General features: G+C 51.3%; 3 protein-coding genes across 13 annotated transcripts in view; all 3 read left to right on the forward strand.

Moving 5' to 3' along the window:
* The window catches only part of PXN (paxillin), a 41,051-nt gene extending 33,489 nt beyond the window's left edge, over window positions 1-7,562 (forward strand). For 7 of the 10 annotated variants that reach the window (XM_085238679.1, XM_010720474.4, XM_010720471.2 and 4 more), the window contains exons 10-15: window positions 321-401; window positions 2,395-2,568; window positions 2,913-3,086; window positions 3,630-3,711; window positions 4,075-4,223; window positions 5,874-7,562. In XM_085238679.1, coding sequence (XP_085094805.1) covers window positions 321-401; window positions 2,395-2,568; window positions 2,913-3,086; window positions 3,630-3,711; window positions 4,075-4,223; window positions 5,874-6,140 — 927 coding nt within the window. In that variant the 3' untranslated portion in view covers window positions 6,141-7,562. Of the gene's footprint in view, window positions 1-320; window positions 402-2,394; window positions 2,569-2,700; window positions 2,769-2,912; window positions 3,087-3,629; window positions 3,712-4,074; window positions 4,224-5,873 lie in introns of those variants that run through there. The other 3 variants (XM_031556024.2, XM_031556026.2, XM_031556027.2) reach the window with 2 other exon arrangements.
* Window positions 7,563-7,687: 125 nt separating this feature from the next.
* Window positions 7,688-10,482, forward strand: RPLP0 (ribosomal protein lateral stalk subunit P0). Its single transcript, XM_085238682.1, has 8 exons — window positions 7,688-7,832; window positions 7,981-8,084; window positions 8,248-8,423; window positions 8,493-8,580; window positions 8,842-8,988; window positions 9,383-9,568; window positions 10,009-10,149; window positions 10,278-10,482. The coding sequence occupies exons 1-8, from the start codon at window positions 7,724-7,726 to the stop codon at window positions 10,437-10,439; spliced, it is 1,113 nt and encodes a 370-aa protein (XP_085094808.1). The 5' UTR covers window positions 7,688-7,723; the 3' UTR covers window positions 10,440-10,482.
* A 156-nt stretch (window positions 10,483-10,638) lies between these two features.
* GCN1 (GCN1 activator of EIF2AK4) overlaps window positions 10,639-19,094 on the forward strand; it is a 40,813-nt gene continuing 32,357 nt past the window's right edge. For both annotated transcript variants that reach the window (XM_010720467.4, XM_085238677.1), the window contains exons 1-14: window positions 10,639-10,739; window positions 12,511-12,613; window positions 13,231-13,294; window positions 13,853-13,984; window positions 14,937-15,045; window positions 15,744-15,842; window positions 15,934-16,068; window positions 16,533-16,601; window positions 16,678-16,786; window positions 17,184-17,258; window positions 17,498-17,626; window positions 17,845-17,895; window positions 18,269-18,367; window positions 18,647-18,820. In XM_010720467.4, coding sequence (XP_010718769.2) covers window positions 10,722-10,739; window positions 12,511-12,613; window positions 13,231-13,294; window positions 13,853-13,984; window positions 14,937-15,045; window positions 15,744-15,842; window positions 15,934-16,068; window positions 16,533-16,601; window positions 16,678-16,786; window positions 17,184-17,258; window positions 17,498-17,626; window positions 17,845-17,895; window positions 18,269-18,367; window positions 18,647-18,820 — 1,366 coding nt within the window. In that variant the 5' untranslated portion in view covers window positions 10,639-10,721. The remainder of the gene's footprint in view (window positions 10,740-12,510; window positions 12,614-13,230; window positions 13,295-13,852; window positions 13,985-14,936; window positions 15,046-15,743; window positions 15,843-15,933; window positions 16,069-16,532; window positions 16,602-16,677; window positions 16,787-17,183; window positions 17,259-17,497; window positions 17,627-17,844; window positions 17,896-18,268; window positions 18,368-18,646; window positions 18,821-19,094) is intronic.

Raw genomic sequence — 19,094 nt, forward strand, 5'->3', positions numbered from 1 at the left:
TTTCCCTCTGAGATGAAGAAGGTAGCTCTGAAACTCAGGTCTCAGCCCTCCCTGCCACAATCTCTCATGAGATGGAAAGAGGAATGGAAAACTGACAGCGAAATCTCAATTCTTCCTGTGCTTACCCATGTGATGAGGTTTCCCTGTTGCATTTGGAGGAGGAGCCGATGCTCTGTGCCTCCTGTCAGGGAGGGGATGCAGCCCTGGGATGCTAGGAAGTTGTAATACACGTGAGCAGCGCAGCGTTATGCCATGCTATTTGTACAAGCAGGTCTCAGCAGCTAGCCAGCCTCTGCATCCTGAACTGTTGTACTTTTCAGGTGACCTCTGCTCCTCCCCTCATCCGCAGTGCCAACCTGCTGGCTGCCTGTGCGCCCCTGGGCCCTCCCAGCCCTGAGAAGGCAGGAACTCCTTTGTTTCCTCTCAGCATGGTGTGCTCTTCGGGTGGATGTGTGTGCTGGGAGCTGCTCCTGGAGCTTGCAGCATAGTGATCATAGCTGCTGTCTGGTAGCACACGGTTTGGTGCTCATACAGCACCCAGCTGAATCGGAGTGCTGGTAGGTCTTGTGGTGAAGGGGCAGCTTGAAGGGCCTTTGCATGACGGATTTTGTGGATGCTGTGCTGTGTCTTCTTCAAATAGCAGGCATTGTGTGCAGGAGGTTGGAAACAAACTTGTGAACTGGCAGGAAGGCTGAACCAAATAGTGATGGTGGTATCCTCAGGTCATTGGGTCTGCACTGAGGTCATCTGCATGGGCCACACCAGCAAGGCACAGCAAGTACTGTGTTTCTATGTGTTGAATTCTTCCCCTCTCCTTTCTTTCCAGATGGTATTTATGATTTGTCTCTGTGTAATCTGTGCCTTGTGGCCACAAGCCCCTGCTTAGTGAGAGGATACGATTCTTTTAGCTCTGCCCAATCCTTTTCCTTGTGCTGTGCCATGCAGAAAGCCCTGACCTTGTCCTGGGACTCTGCCCTGGCTCTGTGTATATGGGGCCCTGCTGTCCCTCTCCTGTGAGTCTCCTTGTTGTGGAGTGTTTTGGAGATGTTCACTGTAACCATTTGGTAGCAGGTAACAGCTGTATGGCAGAGGGTTTATTCCAGGCTCCAGACACTGGGGCTTTTCTGTGCTGCTGAGCTGGGAAATTATTTGTCATGAGAATTTTTCTACAAACAAGTGGAAACCAAGGTTTGTCACTGAGTCAGCTGGTTGGCTACAAGCACGACTGGCTGCAGGACAGGGAGTAGAGCTCCTCCAGTGGCTGGAAGGGCAAATTCTACCAGGGCTCTGGAACACTTCAGGAAGTCCCGCTCCCCTGCCCATATGGCACCTAGTGGGTCGTTCACAAGTGTGGATTTCACATCTGTTTTTAATCTGACCCCCTAGCAGGAGAAAACATGCTTCACAGCAGCATCTCGGGCGGGGACTTCTGTGGGTCTTTCTAGGCCTGAGAGTAGCTATTGCAGTGCAGTCAGCTAAAATAATCTATATCTCATTACTGCAGTTCTCCTGTAAAAGCAGCTTTGGTGTCCAAGGAGAGCACATACTTTGTTCCTAAGTTGTGAACCTAAGTAAAACTTCTCTCCCTGTTCTCCTCTGGGAAGCCCTTCCAAGCTGTGTGTACTGTGGCAGTGTGGAGTTCCAGAAACTGCCTCTGGGATGAAGATTGTATGGAAATGCTTCCCTGTGCATTTCCAGAGGTCCAACAACAGACGTGGCAGTTTTTCCATTGCAGCCCTGTCTGCTCAGGCTCTGCTGTGGATGCACTGCCCTCTGTGTGGGTAAACAACAGGCAGCTTGAAGGGAATTTCCTTCCTGCTTCCACTTGCTTAGCTTTGGCGTGGGATGGGGGCCACCTGATGGGGCAAAGGAGATTTGGCAAAAAAGGAAATGTACATAAAGAGTGCAGATGGAGGAAAGGGAGATCTAGATGAAAGGGAGATGGAGAGTGGAAGAGAAATCCCTTTAAGAAGGATAGAGAGTGGCAGTAGGGATAGAAAGAGGTCAAAGGGAAGGGGCCCTCTGGATGGTGTCTGTGCTTTGACAGCTGGCCAGGAACTGATGAGGTAAAGGGAGATTTTTGGCAGAGGCTTACAGAGCACTGTACTGAGTGTTTGGGAACAGCTAGTAACTTCTGCTGCGTGTACAGCAAAAGAAAGTCAAATCCTTAGTTGCCAGCTCTGCTGTTTTACATCCCAGGGTCTCTGCATGTCTCTGCATGGGCAGAATGCGTGTACTTGATCCTGGCTCTCCCAGGCTTCTGCAGAGAGCGTAGCTGTCTCCTAGCAGTCTCTGGTTTGTCTCTACAGAAGTGCCACTGGCAGCAAGAGCAGAGATATTTCTGGGAAGTGCAGCAACGTTTGCTATATGATCTTTGTTTCCTCTTCCCTACAGTTCATGGCACAGGGGAAAGCCGGTGGCAGCAGCTCCCCACCATCCACCACCCCCAAGCCTGGCAGTCAGCTGGACACCATGCTGGGAAGCCTGCAGTCTGACCTGAACAAACTGGGGGTAGCAACAGTCGCCAAGGGTGTGTGCGGAGCCTGCAAGAAGCCGATTGCTGGGCAGGTGGGTTGAAGGTGCTGTCTTATTGCTGAGCCTTGGCCTGCAGCTGGGAGCAGTGGGGAGGGTTTCTTTCGTGAGGCTGAAGAGACTGGAGATGCTGGAGAAACTGAAGTACTCTATTTATCCACTGGCTAGGTACGCTGTAAGCTCCTCCAGTGACCTCTACTCTGCCCTTGAGGGACTGCCCTCTCCTGAGATGATAGGTAATTCAGTTTTCATGCTACCCCAGTCCAGGGCTCACTTGAGTAGTAGAACTTGCCATTCTTGCTGACCTCCAGCTGGTATCTTGTCATGTGGTCTGGGGAGAGCGAGATGGAGTTGTCCTTCATAATCTGTCTTCCCAACAGGTAGTTACAGCCATGGGGAAAACCTGGCACCCTGAGCACTTTGTCTGCACCCACTGCCAGGAGGAGATTGGGTCACGGAACTTCTTTGAGCGGGATGGGCAGCCCTACTGCGAGAAGGACTACCACAACCTCTTCTCTCCTCGCTGCTACTACTGCAACGGGCCAATCCTTGATGTGAGTTCCTGGCGAGGTGCTGCAGGCCTTGCTGTTAAAAGCTCTATCTGTGTGTCCTGTGTGAAAGATGTTTATAGGGGCTTCTGTTTTGCCTTTGCCCTGGCTCTGAAAGGCAAACGACTCGATCTGGTACAATTTTTACATTAATGAGGTGGTTCAGTCCCCCTCACCTTCCCTGAAGCTGTAATCCTTTGAAACTCCACGTGGTTTCATCGTTCTGATGATGACTCCCCAGCTCTTTTCTGCTGGTAGCCTGTAGTAACAGCACCAGTGCTAGTCCTGAGAGTTGGAGGGACTCTGTGTAAGGGAGGAAGCAGTGTGTAAGGTCTTTTTAGGGTTTAAAAAAAAAAAAAAGTATCCCATAGGGAAGGTCTAAATGAGCTAGAAACAGGGAAGAATTGACTCGGCTCTATAAAGAACAATCTATTTTGATGCATGCAGTTGTTAGCGTCGACTTAAATGTGTTCTTCCCTCCCCTCTTGCTCACCTCCAAGCTGAAGCCATGATTTAATGTGACTTTTCTTTGTGTCTTCTTCTGAACAGAAAGTGGTGACGGCTTTGGACAGGACGTGGCACCCTGAACACTTTTTCTGTGCCCAGTGTGGAGTTTTCTTTGGACCTGAAGGTATTACTGATTAATGTGAGGGGAAAACATTCTCCTTCCTGAACTGCAGACAAGTGTGTAAGGCAGAGCTGCTATTAGGGGCTGGCTTGAGTTGACAGGAAATACTGGAGATGGAAGTTCCAAGGGAAGTAGCTGTTCATGGGGGAAGGATCTTACCAGAAATCTTTTCACTCTCTTCCTCTCTATAGAGGATGAGCATGTGTGTGCATGGGACAGGAAGGGCAGCAGAGCAAGAAACAGCTGCCTGCTGTGTGTTAGGGGAGAGGAAGGGTGATCCTACCCCCGCTGCTTACCCCACAGAGCTTGGCTGCCGTAGATGAGGGTCTGGAGCTGATGATCTTTGCCTTTGTTCTTCTTTGGTAGGATTTCATGAGAAGGATGGCAAAGCCTATTGCCGCAAGGATTACTTCGACATGTTTGCTCCCAAGTGCGGAGGCTGTGCCCGGGCTATCCTGGAAAATTACATTTCTGCCTTAAACACCCTGTGGCATCCTGAGTGCTTTGTCTGTCGGGTAAGAAAACCAAGGTCCTTTGTTGCTGCTGGACCCCTGTCCTTCACATCCTGCAGGCATCTGGTCCCTTATCGGGAAGGAGGAATCTGTGGGGTCATGGGAGACCACCAGCACCACGAGATAAAAACGTCAGCAACCAAACACCTTCTTGCTCCTCTGCCTGTTTACATGAAACCTTCTTGCTGCATTGCTCTTTCTGTTCCCAGCTGCGATTAAAGGGCTTCTGCAGCAGTGCACAGATAAACAGAGACATGTTTTGTGACCTTTAAACAATTATAAGCTAAGCTTCTCTCTAAGCACTTGCCTCAGCGATCAGATTTTGAGGATCTTCCTCTCATGCTCCATCTGACAACGTAAACTAATGAAACTGACCTTGTTCAGACAAGCATGCATGTCAGTGGAATAGTGGCAGGCTCCATACAACAGGCATAATAAACAGGAATACTGCAGATTAAATGCTTGGCACTCTTTCAGAGAGCCTTGCAAATATTATCTCTTACAGGCCCCAAGAGAAGAGCAAATACAAGCCAGTGTTTCCTAGAGTGAAACAAAAAGGCAGAGGCCAGATTAAGCAGCAGAATCACGAGCTGCTGGTTCCTGCTGTTCAGGGCACTGCACTGCCTGTCCATTGCTGTCTGGCTCCTGCAGTGGTGTGTGGGGAATGGAGCCAGAAAATGGCAGTGCTTGCTGCGTGGGGCCAGGCAGGGCCAGGCTTTTTGTGCCAGCATTGAGATTTTTTTCATGCAGTTCTGCTTTCCTCTCTGCTGTCACACTGCTCGTTTTAGTGGGGCTGGCTCTGATGTCTTCCAAGACACAAGGCAGGATCTTCTCCATTTTGCCAAAGCAGAGAAGACTTTTCAACTGTCCTGCTGAGAGAGGAGGCTGTTTATTGGACTAATTGTCTGCATTAGATAAGTTTGGACTTGCTGTAGGCAAATGGTGTTTGACCATGGTGTTGTGAGTGTTTAGCTACTGGTGGCTCTGCATGTTGTTTGCTGGGCTCTTGTTTGTACTGGGGTCCAGCTGAGCTTTCTCTGTGGGGAAAGAGGTTGGTGTCTGGGCTGGCAACAGCAGGATTCTGGAGATCTGGCTTCTCCTCTGGGCCCTTCTGCTGCTGTGTTCAGTGAATGGAATCCGGATCCTGTGCAAAGCATATCTCTAATGCCAGCTGTGCTGGAGAGACTGCTTTTGAAAACGTTCTTTTTTGTCATTTGGAACCAGCCCCACATTCATTGCATTTTGCTATAAGAAAACTTTGTTGATCCCCGTCCTCTGCTTCCCGCTGTGGGGAAGCTGGGCTGAGATTAGGAGTTAAAAGGAGAGGAAGGTGCTGCAGTGTTTCCTGTCCCAAGGGAAGGAGTGTTCCTCCTCCTGCCTGGTAGCTGGTTTTATTTCCTTTGTGCGAGGGAAGCCAGCTGAAGCCATGGCTGTTTCCCTTCCTTGTGGCTGTACCTGTCCATCTCTCAGCCTTTCCTTGGAAGCTCTTCTCAACAGACAGGAGTTTGGTTCGGTGCACGGCAGGATGATGAAAGGCAGCAACTCACACTGCCTGCGGCGCGGCCGGTTTGTGCCACAGAGCTGAGGTTTGTGAGCTGCCCACGTCCCCAGCTCATTGCTGAATCTGTCTCCTTCTGCTTTCTCCTCTTGCAGGAATGTTTCACACCATTCATCAACGGCAGCTTCTTTGAGCACGACGGGCAGCCCTACTGTGAGGTGCATTACCACGAGCGCCGCGGCTCGCTGTGCTCTGGCTGCCAGAAGCCCATCACAGGACGCTGCATCACTGCCATGGGCAAGAAATTTCACCCCGAACACTTTGTCTGTGCCTTCTGCCTCAAGCAGCTCAACAAAGGAACCTTCAAAGAACAGAACGACAAGCCCTACTGTCAGAACTGCTTTCTCAAACTCTTCTGTTAAAGGCATCATAGATGGGAGCTAAGCATCTTTCTGCTGCCCCTTGTGGCAGTTCTGTCTCTTTGAACATTACTGTGATTTAGAAACCTTACCAGGCAGGGGAGGGGGCGGGTGGCAGTGCTCAGTGCTGCTGCAGAGAGGCAGTAGATCCAGAGACGAGACGGACCATTAGACTGGAAATGCCCTTGCTGTGTCTCAGTAGAGAGAGGCTCGGTCCCCTCATTACGGTGTGTCTGTGTATGACTGACAGCTGAGCTTAGCCCCAGAGCTCCACCAGGGGGGCTGTCCTCAGCCCCTCCTGCCAGGAGCGGCTTTGTGTGTAGGATTCTGCCTTTGTCAGCTCTGGGCAAACCCTGACACTTGCAGACAGCAGTTTTGACACCTGGCACAGCGAGGGCACCCCAGGATCTCGGCAGCACCCTGCCTCTGCTCCTAGAGCCACGTGGCATGTGTGACTTACAGATCAGAGCCTCAGCACAGGCTGCCACGGCCCTGCAAGGGTCTCTCCAGTTCCATTACACTGTAAGGAGTTGATACCACTTTTTTTTGTTGTTGTTGTTTTAAGAGGAATGAAGGTGTTACTCTGTGGGTTCTTCCTGGTTTGTTACTCCATGCCTCTTCTCAGCATGTGGGAAGCAGTGGGTGCTGTCCCCCTTCACAAGTGTGGGTGCAGGGAGTCAGAGCACAGCATTACCGCCCATCCCAGCAGGAGTGCACGTTTGTGTCAGGGCCTGAGCTCTTCCCAGGGAGGGGGGGAAGAAGCGGAGGGGTTTAAGAAGCCAGGAACCAAACCAAGTCCTAACTTTCTCTTTCTTCTTCCTCTCTTTGCTAACGAGAGCTGCCAGCCTTCGGCCCTTCCCCTCTCTGTGCTCCCGTCCCACGTGTGCTCCTAAGAGATGCTACAGCAATAACTTTTATACTGACTGTTATGCCAAACCCCGGGCGGGCTGTGCGACGCGCCCGGTTTTACTACGGGAATGAATACTGTATCCTGTCTTTGATAAGATTTCTACACTGATTTTCGAATTCGTATCTAATTTGCTTTTAATCCTCTTATACAGAAATTGGTTTTGAAGTGATTTGAAAGAGAGCGACTTTTCTATCAGCGCTGCGGTGGCGGTGCCGTTCAACCCAACGGGCGCGGGGCGCCGCTTAGTGCGGCGCGGGGCCGGGGGGCGCAGCTCGGGCTGCGGGGCGGGGCGGGCCGGGCCGAACAGCCGCGGGGGGCGGGGCGCCGTGCCGGGCTGTGCCGGTGCCGCCTCCGCACAACGTGAGCTACGGGCGGGCCGAGCCCTGCAGCCCTCGGAAGGCAATAACCGGCTCTGTTAGGGCCTCGCCGCGTCGCCTTCCCGCCATGTAACGCTCTCGCTGTGCTTTGCTTCCATTTACGTTCTTGCAGTTACGCCAATAAAGTTTGTACCGTTATTCCGTGCCGGTGCAGCTCTGTCCGTCAGCGCCGCGCGATCCTCCGACCGCTAGGGGGCGCGCCGCGCCTTCCGCCGTAGTGCGGCGCCGCTCCTGTGAATGACGAGCGCGTCGCCCAACCGGAGCCGCCGTCCGCTCCGATTGGCGGTTGCGGGCAGCCAATGGGTTGCGCGAGAGCCCTCCCGTGGCTCGCTGCGATTGGGCGAGAGCCGCCGTATGAAAGGCGGTGGCCCCGCCCTCCGGCCCTTCTTTCCCGGAGCCCTCGTGGAGGTGGGTGCGTCGCGCGGCGCCTCCCGCGCGGCTGCAGGCCCCGAGCGCCCCGGGGGTGTCGGGGTCACTGGGGGAGCGCGGAGTCCGGGCCCGGGAGGGCGGGGAAGCGGGCAGGGCGCGGGGCCGGCTGACCGCGCCTCTCTCGCAGCTCACAGCTCGTCTTTAAACCCGCCGGGCGATCCTTGGAGCACCGCCGCGATGCCCAGGGAAGACAGGGCGACGTGGAAGTCCAACTACTTCATGAAAATCATCGTGAGTGCCGCTGGGGCGCCGGGGGGAGCGGGGCCGGGCCGCGCCCTGCGGCTGCTGCGCGATGCGGGCCGGGGCCGAGCGCCGCCCGACCGTGATAAACGCGTTGGGAAGCGCACGGAGCGGCCGGAGCTCGGGGGTGCTGACGGTGCTCCGTGCGCCGCAGCAACTGCTGGATGACTACCCGAAATGCTTCGTGGTGGGAGCGGACAACGTGGGCTCCAAGCAGATGCAGCAGATCCGCATGTCGCTGCGCGGGAAGGCCGTGGTGCTGATGGGGAAGAACACGATGATGCGCAAAGCCATCCGCGGGCACCTGGAGAACAACCCCGCCTTGGAGAAGTGCGTACCGCCCCGAGCCTCCCGGGGGTGTGTGTGAGGAGTGGGGCTGAACGCTTTGCTTTCCTTCAGGCTGCTGCCTCACATCCGTGGGAACGTGGGCTTTGTCTTCACCAAGGAGGATCTGACTGAGATCCGGGACATGCTGCTGGCCAACAAGGTACGGGGTGGGACCTCGCAGTGCCGGGGCTGGCGGTTGCTGAGTTAAAGATAATACAGAGCTGTCGGGATTACCTGGTGGCTGGGAGCCCCTCCAGCTGTGGGTGACTCACCCGTGTTTAATTCCACCTCACTTTTCAGTTCCATCTCACTTGTGCGTGCTCAGCTGATGTCCATCCTGCTGGAGCACATTGGGATGGGGCTGATGCCCCTGAGAGGTCAGCACTCCTCCAGCAGATCTCCTTGTTTCTTCTTCCTGCAGGTGCCAGCAGCTGCCCGTGCTGGTGCGATTGCTCCCTGTGATGTGACTGTGCCAGCCCAGAACACTGGTCTCGGACCTGAGAAGACCTCATTTTTCCAGGCCTTGGGCATCACCACAAAGATTTCCAGAGGGACCATTGAAATTCTGGTCAGGAGCAAGGATTGATGATTCCATTTGTAATGAAATACCGTCTTAGCAGTCTGACTGCTTCATTTTGGGCTAGGTTCTTGTTCTAGGTTCTTCTAGTTTTATGGTGGAGTGGGAGATGGGTTTAAGTTCCTCCATCAATTCCCAGCTGTGTGGTTAAGCTCTTGTGGAGGAGTTAATGAGCTGCAGGGAGCTGAGTTAAGGCAATGCTTTCCTCCTGGTGAGCAGCACTTGCTCGTGAGGCCTTAGCTTGTGTTTGAGTGTCTTTTCCTTGTGCTCCTTCATTACTTGAGTGCCATTTCTTGTCATGAGGAATATACCTTTGTGTGCTGCTGTGTTGGTTTACCTGAATATCTTGGTGTGTATTCACTCATTTTTCCTCTTCTTTTTTCAGAGTGATGTGCAGCTCATTAAGACCGGAGACAAAGTGGGTGCCAGCGAAGCCACCCTGCTGAACATGCTGAACATCTCTCCCTTCTCCTTTGGACTGGTGATCCAGCAGGTCTTTGACAATGGCAGCATTTACAACCCTGAAGTGCTGGACATCACTGAGGAGACCCTGCACAAGCGTTTCCTGGAGGTCAGTGCCACAGCCCTTGTTTATTATTACGTTCAGTTCTTCCACTGCAGGGAGAAAAGGGACAGGAGACCCTGTCCCAGGGCGGAGTGTCACCTTTGGTGTTTTCTGCAGTGCTGCAGAGCCAGGAGCTCTGCCAGGTGTCCTGGAGAAACAGTTGGCGGAGGAGTGCCTTCTGTAGGCTTTTTTGGTCGAAGGAAGGGAAAATATACCATGTATTTCATTAACTGAGGTGTGTGTGGGATTGGTGAACATGTTAAGACAGTGAAGCACGTATGGAATCTGGAAGCTGCTTCAGAAAAACCTGGAGATGGTTCAGATACCGATGTCTTGTGTAGTTCACCGGAGCTGTGTTATGTGGGTGCATTCTGTGCGATGTGCCACTGCCTGTTGGTTGGAGCCTGGGTGCTGGCCCTGCACAAACACAAACCTCTCCCTCGCAGGGTGTTCGTAACGTTGCCAGCGTCTGCCTGCAGATCGGGTACCCGACCATCGCTTCTGTGCCCCACTCCATTGTCAATGGGTACAAGCGGGTGCTGGCGGTGGCGGTGGAGACTGACTACACCTTCCCACTGGCTGAAAAGGTAACGGCCACACCTGACCGGAGGCTCAGGGGCTGTCGGGTGCTCGCAGCGAGTGTTGCCTCTTTGGTTGCAAAGGCCCCATCGCGGTGCACACACGGTTTGCCCGAGCTCTGCGTTTCCCTCTGCAGGTGAAGGCGTTCCTGGCCGACCCCTCCGCCTTCGTGGCGGCTGCTCCGGTGGTCACTGAAACAGCTGCACCCGCTGCTGCCGCCGCCGCCCCAGCCAAGGAGGCGCCGAAGGAGGAGTCTGAGGAGTCCGATGAGGACATGGGCTTCGGCCTCTTCGACTAGCGGGCTGCCGGCCCTGCGGCCGCAAATAAAGCTCTGTACCGAACGCTGTCCCGTGTCCCGGCGATGTGCTCGGTGCTCTGGCGGGCGGGGCGGGGCGGGCAGTGGTGCGGCGCCCTCTGCAGGCGGGGAGGACGGGGCGGAGCGGAGCGGGCTGGGCTGTCGCGGGGCGCCCCCTACAGGCGGGGCGGAGTCGCCCGGCGCGGTGTTGTATCTGTCCCGTCATACCTTGCGGCGCTCGCCGCCCCGGAAGTAGGGAGCGCTTCCGAGGGCGCAGGCGGCGCCATGGCGGCCGACACGCAGGTGGGTGCGGGACGGGCCCGCGGCGGCGGCGGTCCGGTGGTGGAGGCGCTGATCCGCGCGGCACGGCCTCACCGTGCCTCTTCCCGCCGCCCTCTTTCGGCCCTTCCGTGCGGCCTGGCTCGGTGCCGCGGGGACGTGGCGGTCAGCTGGGGGTGGGGGGGCCGCGCCGGAGCCGCCGGGAGTTGGGGAGGGGGGCAGCGCTGGAGCCGCGTCCCGCCCGGCCGGTCTCTGTGACTCTGCGGGGCGCACCGCGCCGCTCGGCTCCCAGCGGAGAGCCCGAGGGCCCCGCGTCCCGCTGCTGCTCCCTGGGCGCTTCCCGGCGCTCCGACACGTACTCGGCGTGCCACGAAGAGCCCGGCGCCGCAGCCGGTAGCGCTCCCGCCCGTCCACGCTGCCGGCGGAGTCCGTCGGTGGTGCCACACGTCCGGGCCGCCGGCCTGCCGGCACAATTAACTGGTTTATCACGTCTGCGTGTCTCCGCACTGCTGATTCAGCAGCACGAGGAAACGCGGCTCGGTTGGTTTGCAGAGGACGAGGGCTGAAGGCTTCTGAAGGAGATCCTTTACGGCTGCGGTACCGTCCCGGTGGGCCGGGGATGCCCTCCAGGCGCCGAGCGGCGTCCCCTCCTCCGGGACGGACCGCCCCCCGTGCCCGGTCCCCGTTCCCCGCCGAGAGGGCTGTGCTGGCAGCAGCTCCTGGGCAGAGCGGAGTCGATCCCCGTTCCTCTGGTCGCTGTTTCCTGTGCTTCTGAAACGCCCTTTGTGGCAAAGCCGGTAACGCTTTGCCTGGAGAGTCGTTCAGTTTGAGAGGGGAATTTTACAAGCCCTCCCTGGAGCCCCATTGTTTTACCTGAAGTGAATGCAGGGCATAGCAGGCTGTGATCCTGAGCGCTGGTCGGGCTGCCCAAAGCCTTTTCTCACGCTTAATTTTAAAACTTGGACGTTCATTGGAGCAGTTTGAGCAGCTGAAGGAACGCATTTCTGAGAATATAAACTGCCTCCCAGTTTTTTCTCACCATCCACTCTGCATGAAGGCTGCCTCAGGCTTGTGTCTCACTTGGCCAGCTGTCTCAGGCCCCGGCAGCCTGCATGTACAGGAACACAGCGGTAGCACGGGCATGCAAAGGCATTCCGTTCTGTTTATTCTGTTTTCCTTGAGTGCTATTGATGACATAAGGGAGGAGTTTTATAGCAAGGCATAAATTCTTCTAATCTGACGAGTCCAATGTATGAAGCTCCTGGGTCGTGTATGCTGATCCTGGATGAGAATAAAGGCAAGTTGTGCATTCTTGTCTTGATTTCCTGCAAGCAGTTTCACAGTCAGTGACAAAAACCACAGGTCAGTGTTCTAGGAAGTGTGGTTAACTATGTGGTGGGCCCCCAGTAGTTAGAAGTGCATTTAAGGGGTTCTTTAGGAGATTGCACACCCTTAAAAAGTACCTTTGCATTGTTGAAGTGCGTGGGGTTTTGGCTTTTCAAGTCCTTGTGCTCTCAGGCATTGATTTGTCACTCTGTGCTTTTAGAAGGGTGGATGAACCTTTAGGGATGCCATTATAGATTAGCAAGCAGAAAGCCATGATCCTACAGTTTAACAGGGAGGCTTTGGAGCTGCAACTTGCATGAGCCTTTCCCTGCTAGGTGAGGCCACGGCTGATTGCATTTGGTCAATAAGAGCTTGTGCAGCTGCTGGTTGTGCTTGCCCTGCTTCTGTGTTCTGTATGTGGACACCAGAGGCGCTCTGATGTCTTTTCCCCATCCGTGTGTGCTTTTAGATTTCTGACACACTGAAGAGGTTTGCAGTGAAAGTAACTACAGCCAGCGTGAAGGAGAGGAGAGAGATCCTCAGTGAGCTGGGAAAATGCATTTCTGGGAAAGGTAAAAGCATTGGGGTGCCGATTTGATCCCCGGGGTGGAGGAGAAAATTGGAGTCCATTGTTTGAATTGTGTGTGAAGGTTGTGGGATGGTCCTTAGAGCGTGGGGTGGCAGCACCTGGAATGTCTGCTTTCTTCCCAGTTAACTCCAGGTGTGGGTTTTGTGTGTAACACAGAACTCTGTTACTCACATGGACTTTCTCCATTGAGGAGCATCACGTGTGTAAGTTTTTCATGGGAGCATGGACTGCTTGTTTCTCTCTGAGTCTTTGCTTGGTTTTGTAATGATTCGTGGAGTATTGATATAAACCCATGTAAATATTTCCATGTATAGAGGGTGCACGTGCAGAGATTTTAGATGGTCATAATAAAAGCAACATTCTTAACAGTCCTTTTGATTTCTCCCATATTCTGAAGGCGACTGTGGAATAGTGTGTTCTAATGTTGTCCTTATTTAAAAAATACACATAAAACATGTATAAAAGAGAGAAACCTAAATATGATCCTTGCAAACACCTTCATATGTGGTGAAATCACTTCCCGATTTGCAGCTGCAAAGTGTATTAAATATTTTGTGTGGTGATCCATAAAGAAACATTCTGAAATCCAATCTGTTACAGATCTTCCCGAGGGTGCAGTGAAAGGCCTTTGCAAACTCTTCTGCCTTACTCTGCACCGATACCGGTGAGTAACTTGATGCAGAAAGCTGTGTTATTCAGTCTGTTAGTGTCAAGGCACTGACCAGTTAAGTAGGCATGGAGCATCTGGAAATGTTAGCATGCAGTGCCACGTAAATGCCAGGAAGCTGATGTCTACTGATGATCCTCTCAAGTTAGGTTTGACATTAAAAAGTTTTACGACACTTTGTGCTTTTGATTTTGAGATCCTAACTTGCATCCTGTGGCTCAGTTTGCAAGAATGCCCATCTCCATGTCGTTGTCCTTTAGAAGTGAGATGGAGATGTCCTTTAGAGACACTTAGGCAGGGTTACAGAAGAGAAGCTGCCCAGAGCCTGTGCGTTCCTTTGGAGCCTGCCGGGGTGCCTCCACATGGCTTCTGTCAGCTGGAGAAGGAAACGGAGCTTTCTGCCAGAACCTTCTCTGCTTTTTGGAACAGCAAGGATAAAACAACTGTTGGCTGCAATGAGAGAGCAGAGCCCTTTGTGTGCTGTGAGGGTTGTAATGCGTGTCGTGTTGGCAGGGTTCATCCTTCTACAGAGCTGTGTTTTTTCCTTCCCACTAGGGATGCGGCGTCGCGCAGAGCCCTGCAGCTGGCACTTCAGCAGCTCGCAGAGTCCCAGCCAGATGCAACAGCAAAAAACCTTCTGCAGTCACTTCAGTCTTCAGGGATCAGTGGCAAGGCTGGAGCTCCCAGGTGCGCGGCGCTTTGTGTGGAAGCACTTCTGAATTGCTGGTGCTTTCGGAACGGCTGTTAAAAAGCAATTTAAAGACTAAGTTAGTAGCGACTAACTCAGTGTAAATGTTGTTATTTTACCTCTTTCACATCTTCTGTGGAAGCAGAAGGATTTTCTTGGTGTTACTGCTGGGGGATTTGGTCCAAGTTACAGTTTTACTTCTGTTAAAGACGGAAGCGCTGAGGATAAACTCGTGAATGCTCTTTCTCCATCCACCTCTGGCCTTCTGGCTGAGCAGAGGTGTAGCTTTTACAAAAATACCTGATCTGGGTTTAAAGGTCTGCAGGGTTACAGCATTTACCCTTCAGGTGTCTGTGTCAGGGTGGTTGGCATTGTGCATGAGAATATTTGCTACCTTATCTCACTTAAAGAGAGATCAGAATCGGGGGGGGATCCTCAGGGAGCTGAGAATTGGCTTCTGCCACCTGAAGTGGAGGAAGGAGAGGAGAATTGGCATGGATCAGAGCTGAGCAGTGTGCTGGGAAGGAATGCAAGCTGAGAAAAGATTTGGCATCTATGACTGAAGTGAAGATGAGCAGCAGATGAGAAATCTTGAGTTACTTTTTGGGCAGTCTCAGTTGGCAAAGCATTTATCTCATTTCTGTAACGCTTTTGGAAAGATCAGAAAAAGATCTTTTCATTCTCAGCAGGTGAGATTTGGCCTCTTGTGCTGATCAGAAGTTGTGAGTGTTAAACATGCAAGCAAAGAAGCAAGCAAACCCCATCAGAGCTTATGAGCACCAGTTATTTCTTCTAGAAACTAAGAATTTAGCTGTACTTTTTTCTGCTATAAAATGTTTTGCTGATGAGCTGACGTTTTGTCTTGGTGTACATGCACTGGTTCTAGATTAGTAGGTGTAATGGATGTACCAGGAGCTGTAGATTTACCACTGTCTTCTGTTTCCACAACAGTAAGAGCAGTGGATCTGCAGCCCTGCTGGCACTCTCCTGGACATGCCTGCTGGTACGCACAGTCTTTCCAACACCTGACAAGAGACAGGGAGAAACCTGGAAAAAGCTGGTAGGTTCTGTTTGGTTTGTGGAAATACCCTTTGGAGATGAGGACTTAAATATTTCTTGTGTCTTCAGTTTGATGAAACGCTGCAAATAATTCTGAATATGACTAACAACGTCACATTAAAACCCGGGTTTATAGAATGATTTTCTTTGCTTTCTGGTGGGTTTTGATCTCTCCTGTTCTTCTGGAGAAGGCAAGAGATGGGGCAGTCTTGCACGTGCTCTGCACACAGTGGTGTGTACCTGTGTTTCTAGACTATGCTGTGCTAGTGGTGCATCCAAGGTGCTGTCTGAAACACGCTGTCAGCTCCTTGTGCCTCCCTGCCTTGCCTGTGATACTCAATCATGTGGTATTAAGTCATCTTTTGCTTTCTTTCTGCCTTCTTTGGTAATCTATTGCTGGGACCACACTCACAGCATCTTGGAATGTAGTTGGCATACATTTTAAGATGATGAAACTTCATATAACTGTTGGTTTCAAAGTCAGGTTTTCTAGAACTGTTACCCACAATTCTGCAAAGTGGTTCATGTAGGTTGGAAACAGTGGCAGCTTCTAATTTTTCCTGTTTGAAGAACTGAAACAGCCTAAGGACTTCTTTGTAAGCAGATGCAGTTGATCACTGGCATCTGATGCTTCTGGTTTGACACGAGCTCTCTGAGAAGCAGGCCCATGAGGGTGTTCTCTGCTGTTTCCTTTGGCAGGTGGAGGTTCAGTGTTTACTTCTTCTGGAAGTCTTGGGAGGCTCTCATAAGCAGGCAGTGGTTGGAGCAGTGAAAAAACTGAACAGACTTTGGAAAGAGGTGATGTATCCTTCATCTAACTTTATTCAGTACCAATTTTAGTTTCTGTTGCATTAACGTGCTTTTTGTTGTTCTCGTTGTTCCTCATCAGAACCAAGATCTGGTGGATCAGTACCTATCTGTCATTCTTGGTCTTGAGCCAAACCAGAGCTATGCTGCAATGCTGGGCCTTGTGGTACAGTTCTGCACAGCTCAGAAAGAGACTGAAATTATTAAACGCCACAAGGTAAATTTGCCATATTCCTGTTGGTTTGGGTTTTTTTCTACCTTTTTACTGGGGGTTGGGTAACAAGTAGCATTGCTTTTTGTCGTGGAGAAGCAGAGATTCATTATCTGTCAATTCAGTAGGAATGCACTGGTTAAAACAGTGGAATGAATTTATAAAGGAGGTAGCAGATATGTGAGTCTGTGCTTTTACACAGGTTGCCAACACTGCAGCCTTCTCCCTGGTTGTAGGAATTAAAGGCTGCAGCTGGCTCTCAGTGGGTTTTGAATGTTGGGCTGGTGGGTGTAGCAGAGAACACTGATCTCTGCTCAACTATCTTACGTGAGGGTGAGAACAAAGCTTCTGCTTAGTGGATGGGGCTGTCTTCCAGAGCAAAATGGAGTGAAGTGTTGAGCCTGGCCAGAGGTGTGCAGAGGGCTGTGTAGGTTGTCTTGTGGCTGTCATTGCTATTTTTGCTTGTTCAGAGTGCTCTTCTGGATTTCTACGTGAAGACCATCCTCATGAGCAAGACAAAGCCTCAGAAGCATGTGCTGGTGAGACATACTCTTACAGGACTGTTTATACTTCTGTCCAAGTGCTGCTGTGCTCAGCACTTTGTTCCCTTTGCAGGACAGCTGCTCTCCACTTCTTCGCTACATCTCTCACGCTGAATTCAAAGAGTTACTTTTGCCAACTCTGCAGAAATCCTTGCTACGGAGCCCTGAGAATGTAATTGAAAGTGAGTGTCATCACTGTACGTTGCTCTCCAGAGTGCACAGTTGTTCCTCAGAGCTCCGGAGCTGTGAGGGTGTGCATCCCTCTGGACTATGCTTGTGGGTCTGTGAGCACAGACAGGAGGATTGTCTGGCGTCCAAGGGCTGGATGTGGAGAAGTGACATTTGTGGTGTTATTCCAAGAGTCTGGGTATGTGATAGCTACTGTTTGTGCTGAGGATAGAATTTCACAGCTGAGTGCTAAGAATAATCCTGAATGAATCTGTTGATCGGGCTTCAGTTTTGGTGTTTTTCATCCCTACTGGCCCTGTCTGCTCTTGATATGTACTGTGTGGAAAGATGTATTAAAAAGAGAAAGTCACTTAACAAAATATAATGTGACATTATTTCTTCTATCTTCAGCAATCTCTTGTTTGCTCTTGTCTGTTAACCTGGATCTTAGCCAGTATGCTCTGGACATTGTGAAAGGACTGGCTGGTAAGTGCTTAATTCTGGAGGGAGTGACGAATTCAAAATATGGCTTTCTTCATCTTTTTGTCTGTACCTATAACAACTGCATTACTGCTAACAAGATTGATTTGTTTGAGTGGGAGGACAATACTACAACTTGGTAATATAACTTAATATATAAGGCCACACTTAAAGATTGTGGCCTTGTCTCATTGATTTTATGCAGTTTGTAATAAGGGTCTCTTAGTTTGTGCATCATGTTTTAGGTCATCTGAAATCCAACAGCGTGCAGCTCATGGATGAAGCAGTTGTTGCGTTAAAGAATTTGGCTCGACAGTGCAGTGATCCTTCAGCTGTGGAATCGCTGGGCAGGCACCTTTTTGCCATCTTAGGGGGTGAGTAAATTCTAGATCAAGCAATGGAGGTGAACAAAGATTTGTTGCCTTTAGGGAGTTTTGTGTTTTATTTTCTGTTGGTTTTGGTTGTCTGTGTGATAAGGGTTGCTTAGCCAGGATCAGGGGTAACAAAGCTAGCATTTTTCAGAGAAGATACTTGATGTAGCATGTGGCCACTGTCTGTAAGTCAGCTGTCACCTATTTGTTTCTTTTGACAGGCTCAGAGGGGAAGCTGACAGTTGTTGCACAGAAGATGAGCGTCCTTTCAGGTGAGGATCCTAAAAGAAAGCTGCTTCTCGAGTGGAGCACATCCACCAGGTGGCTGAATGAGGGAGTTCTGAGCCTTGCATGGTTATTCTGAATTAGCTGTAGTTAATGCTGTAGAGAATTCTGGATACTGCAGGCAAATTCTTGACTGTCTCTCATAAGCTCATAAGTTAAAATGTTTTCTGCAAGGAAGGTGATGTATGCTGTGTAAAAAGGAAGACAGGGTTGGAGACAAGTGTTGGTTGGTGGTGCATTTGGCATGCAGATGTAGCAGTGAGAGAGAGGTGTTTGTGCAAAGACTGAAATGTGATTGTTTTGAGATTTTGTGGTGACTGCTTGAAGTTTGGGCATTAATGAAACAAGTCTTTCCTTCAGGGATTGGCAGCCTTAGTCACCATGTGGTTTCTGGATCATCTAGCCAAGCTCTGGCTGGAACTGTGGCTGAGCTTTTCATCCCCTTCCTGCAACAAGAAGGTGAAATCTTTTGCCTTTTTTGGGTGGTTTGCTAAGCTGCTTTTATCTCAGGCACACTTTCTATGTGGCCTGTTATTCAAGACAAATCCTGATTCTTGCCTGTTGTCAAATCCATAGCATTGTTTTATTGAGTAGCCCTGTGGACACAACGCTGTGTCTGCTAGAAGCATGTGCATTAATTTCCTTCCTCACCCCAGCGTTGTTACCTGCTTTCTGTTTCCTGTGTTCCTGTGTTCTATGCATTTACTGTACTGATGTGGGTGCTGTGTTACTTCCTAGTCCATGAAGGCACGTTGGTTCATGCAGTCTCTGTCCTGGCTCTGTGGTGTGTTCGCTTCACCACTGAAGTCCCTAAGAAGATGGTGGAATGGCTAAAGAAAGCATTTGGCCTTAAAACCTCTACTTCAGCTGTGAGGCACGCCTACCTGCAGTGCATGCTAGCCTCCTTCAAAGGTAAGGCTGTAGCTGTCAATAATTCTCTTGACTGTGTGGCTTAAGAGAAAAGCAGTCAACTTTTGTACTTCTTAAGTAGATGACTTTGTAAACTCTTACAAGCTTTTGGCTAAAATGTCACCTGCAAATACTCCAGTGTACAAAATTGCAGCATCCTTTTTTCTTTCTTTAAGTATCATGTGAAGAGTTGCTCCTGGAAATATCAGGAACGACTTGATCAGTTCCCTGGGAAGTGAGGGTCGCAGATCAGTGAGATTCCTTGGCTTGTGACCAT

This window comes from Meleagris gallopavo, chromosome 17 (assembly GCF_905368555.1).
Source record: "Meleagris gallopavo chromosome 17, MGAL_WU_HG_1.1, whole genome shotgun sequence".
Classification (NCBI taxonomy): domain Eukaryota; kingdom Metazoa; phylum Chordata; class Aves; order Galliformes; family Phasianidae; genus Meleagris; species Meleagris gallopavo.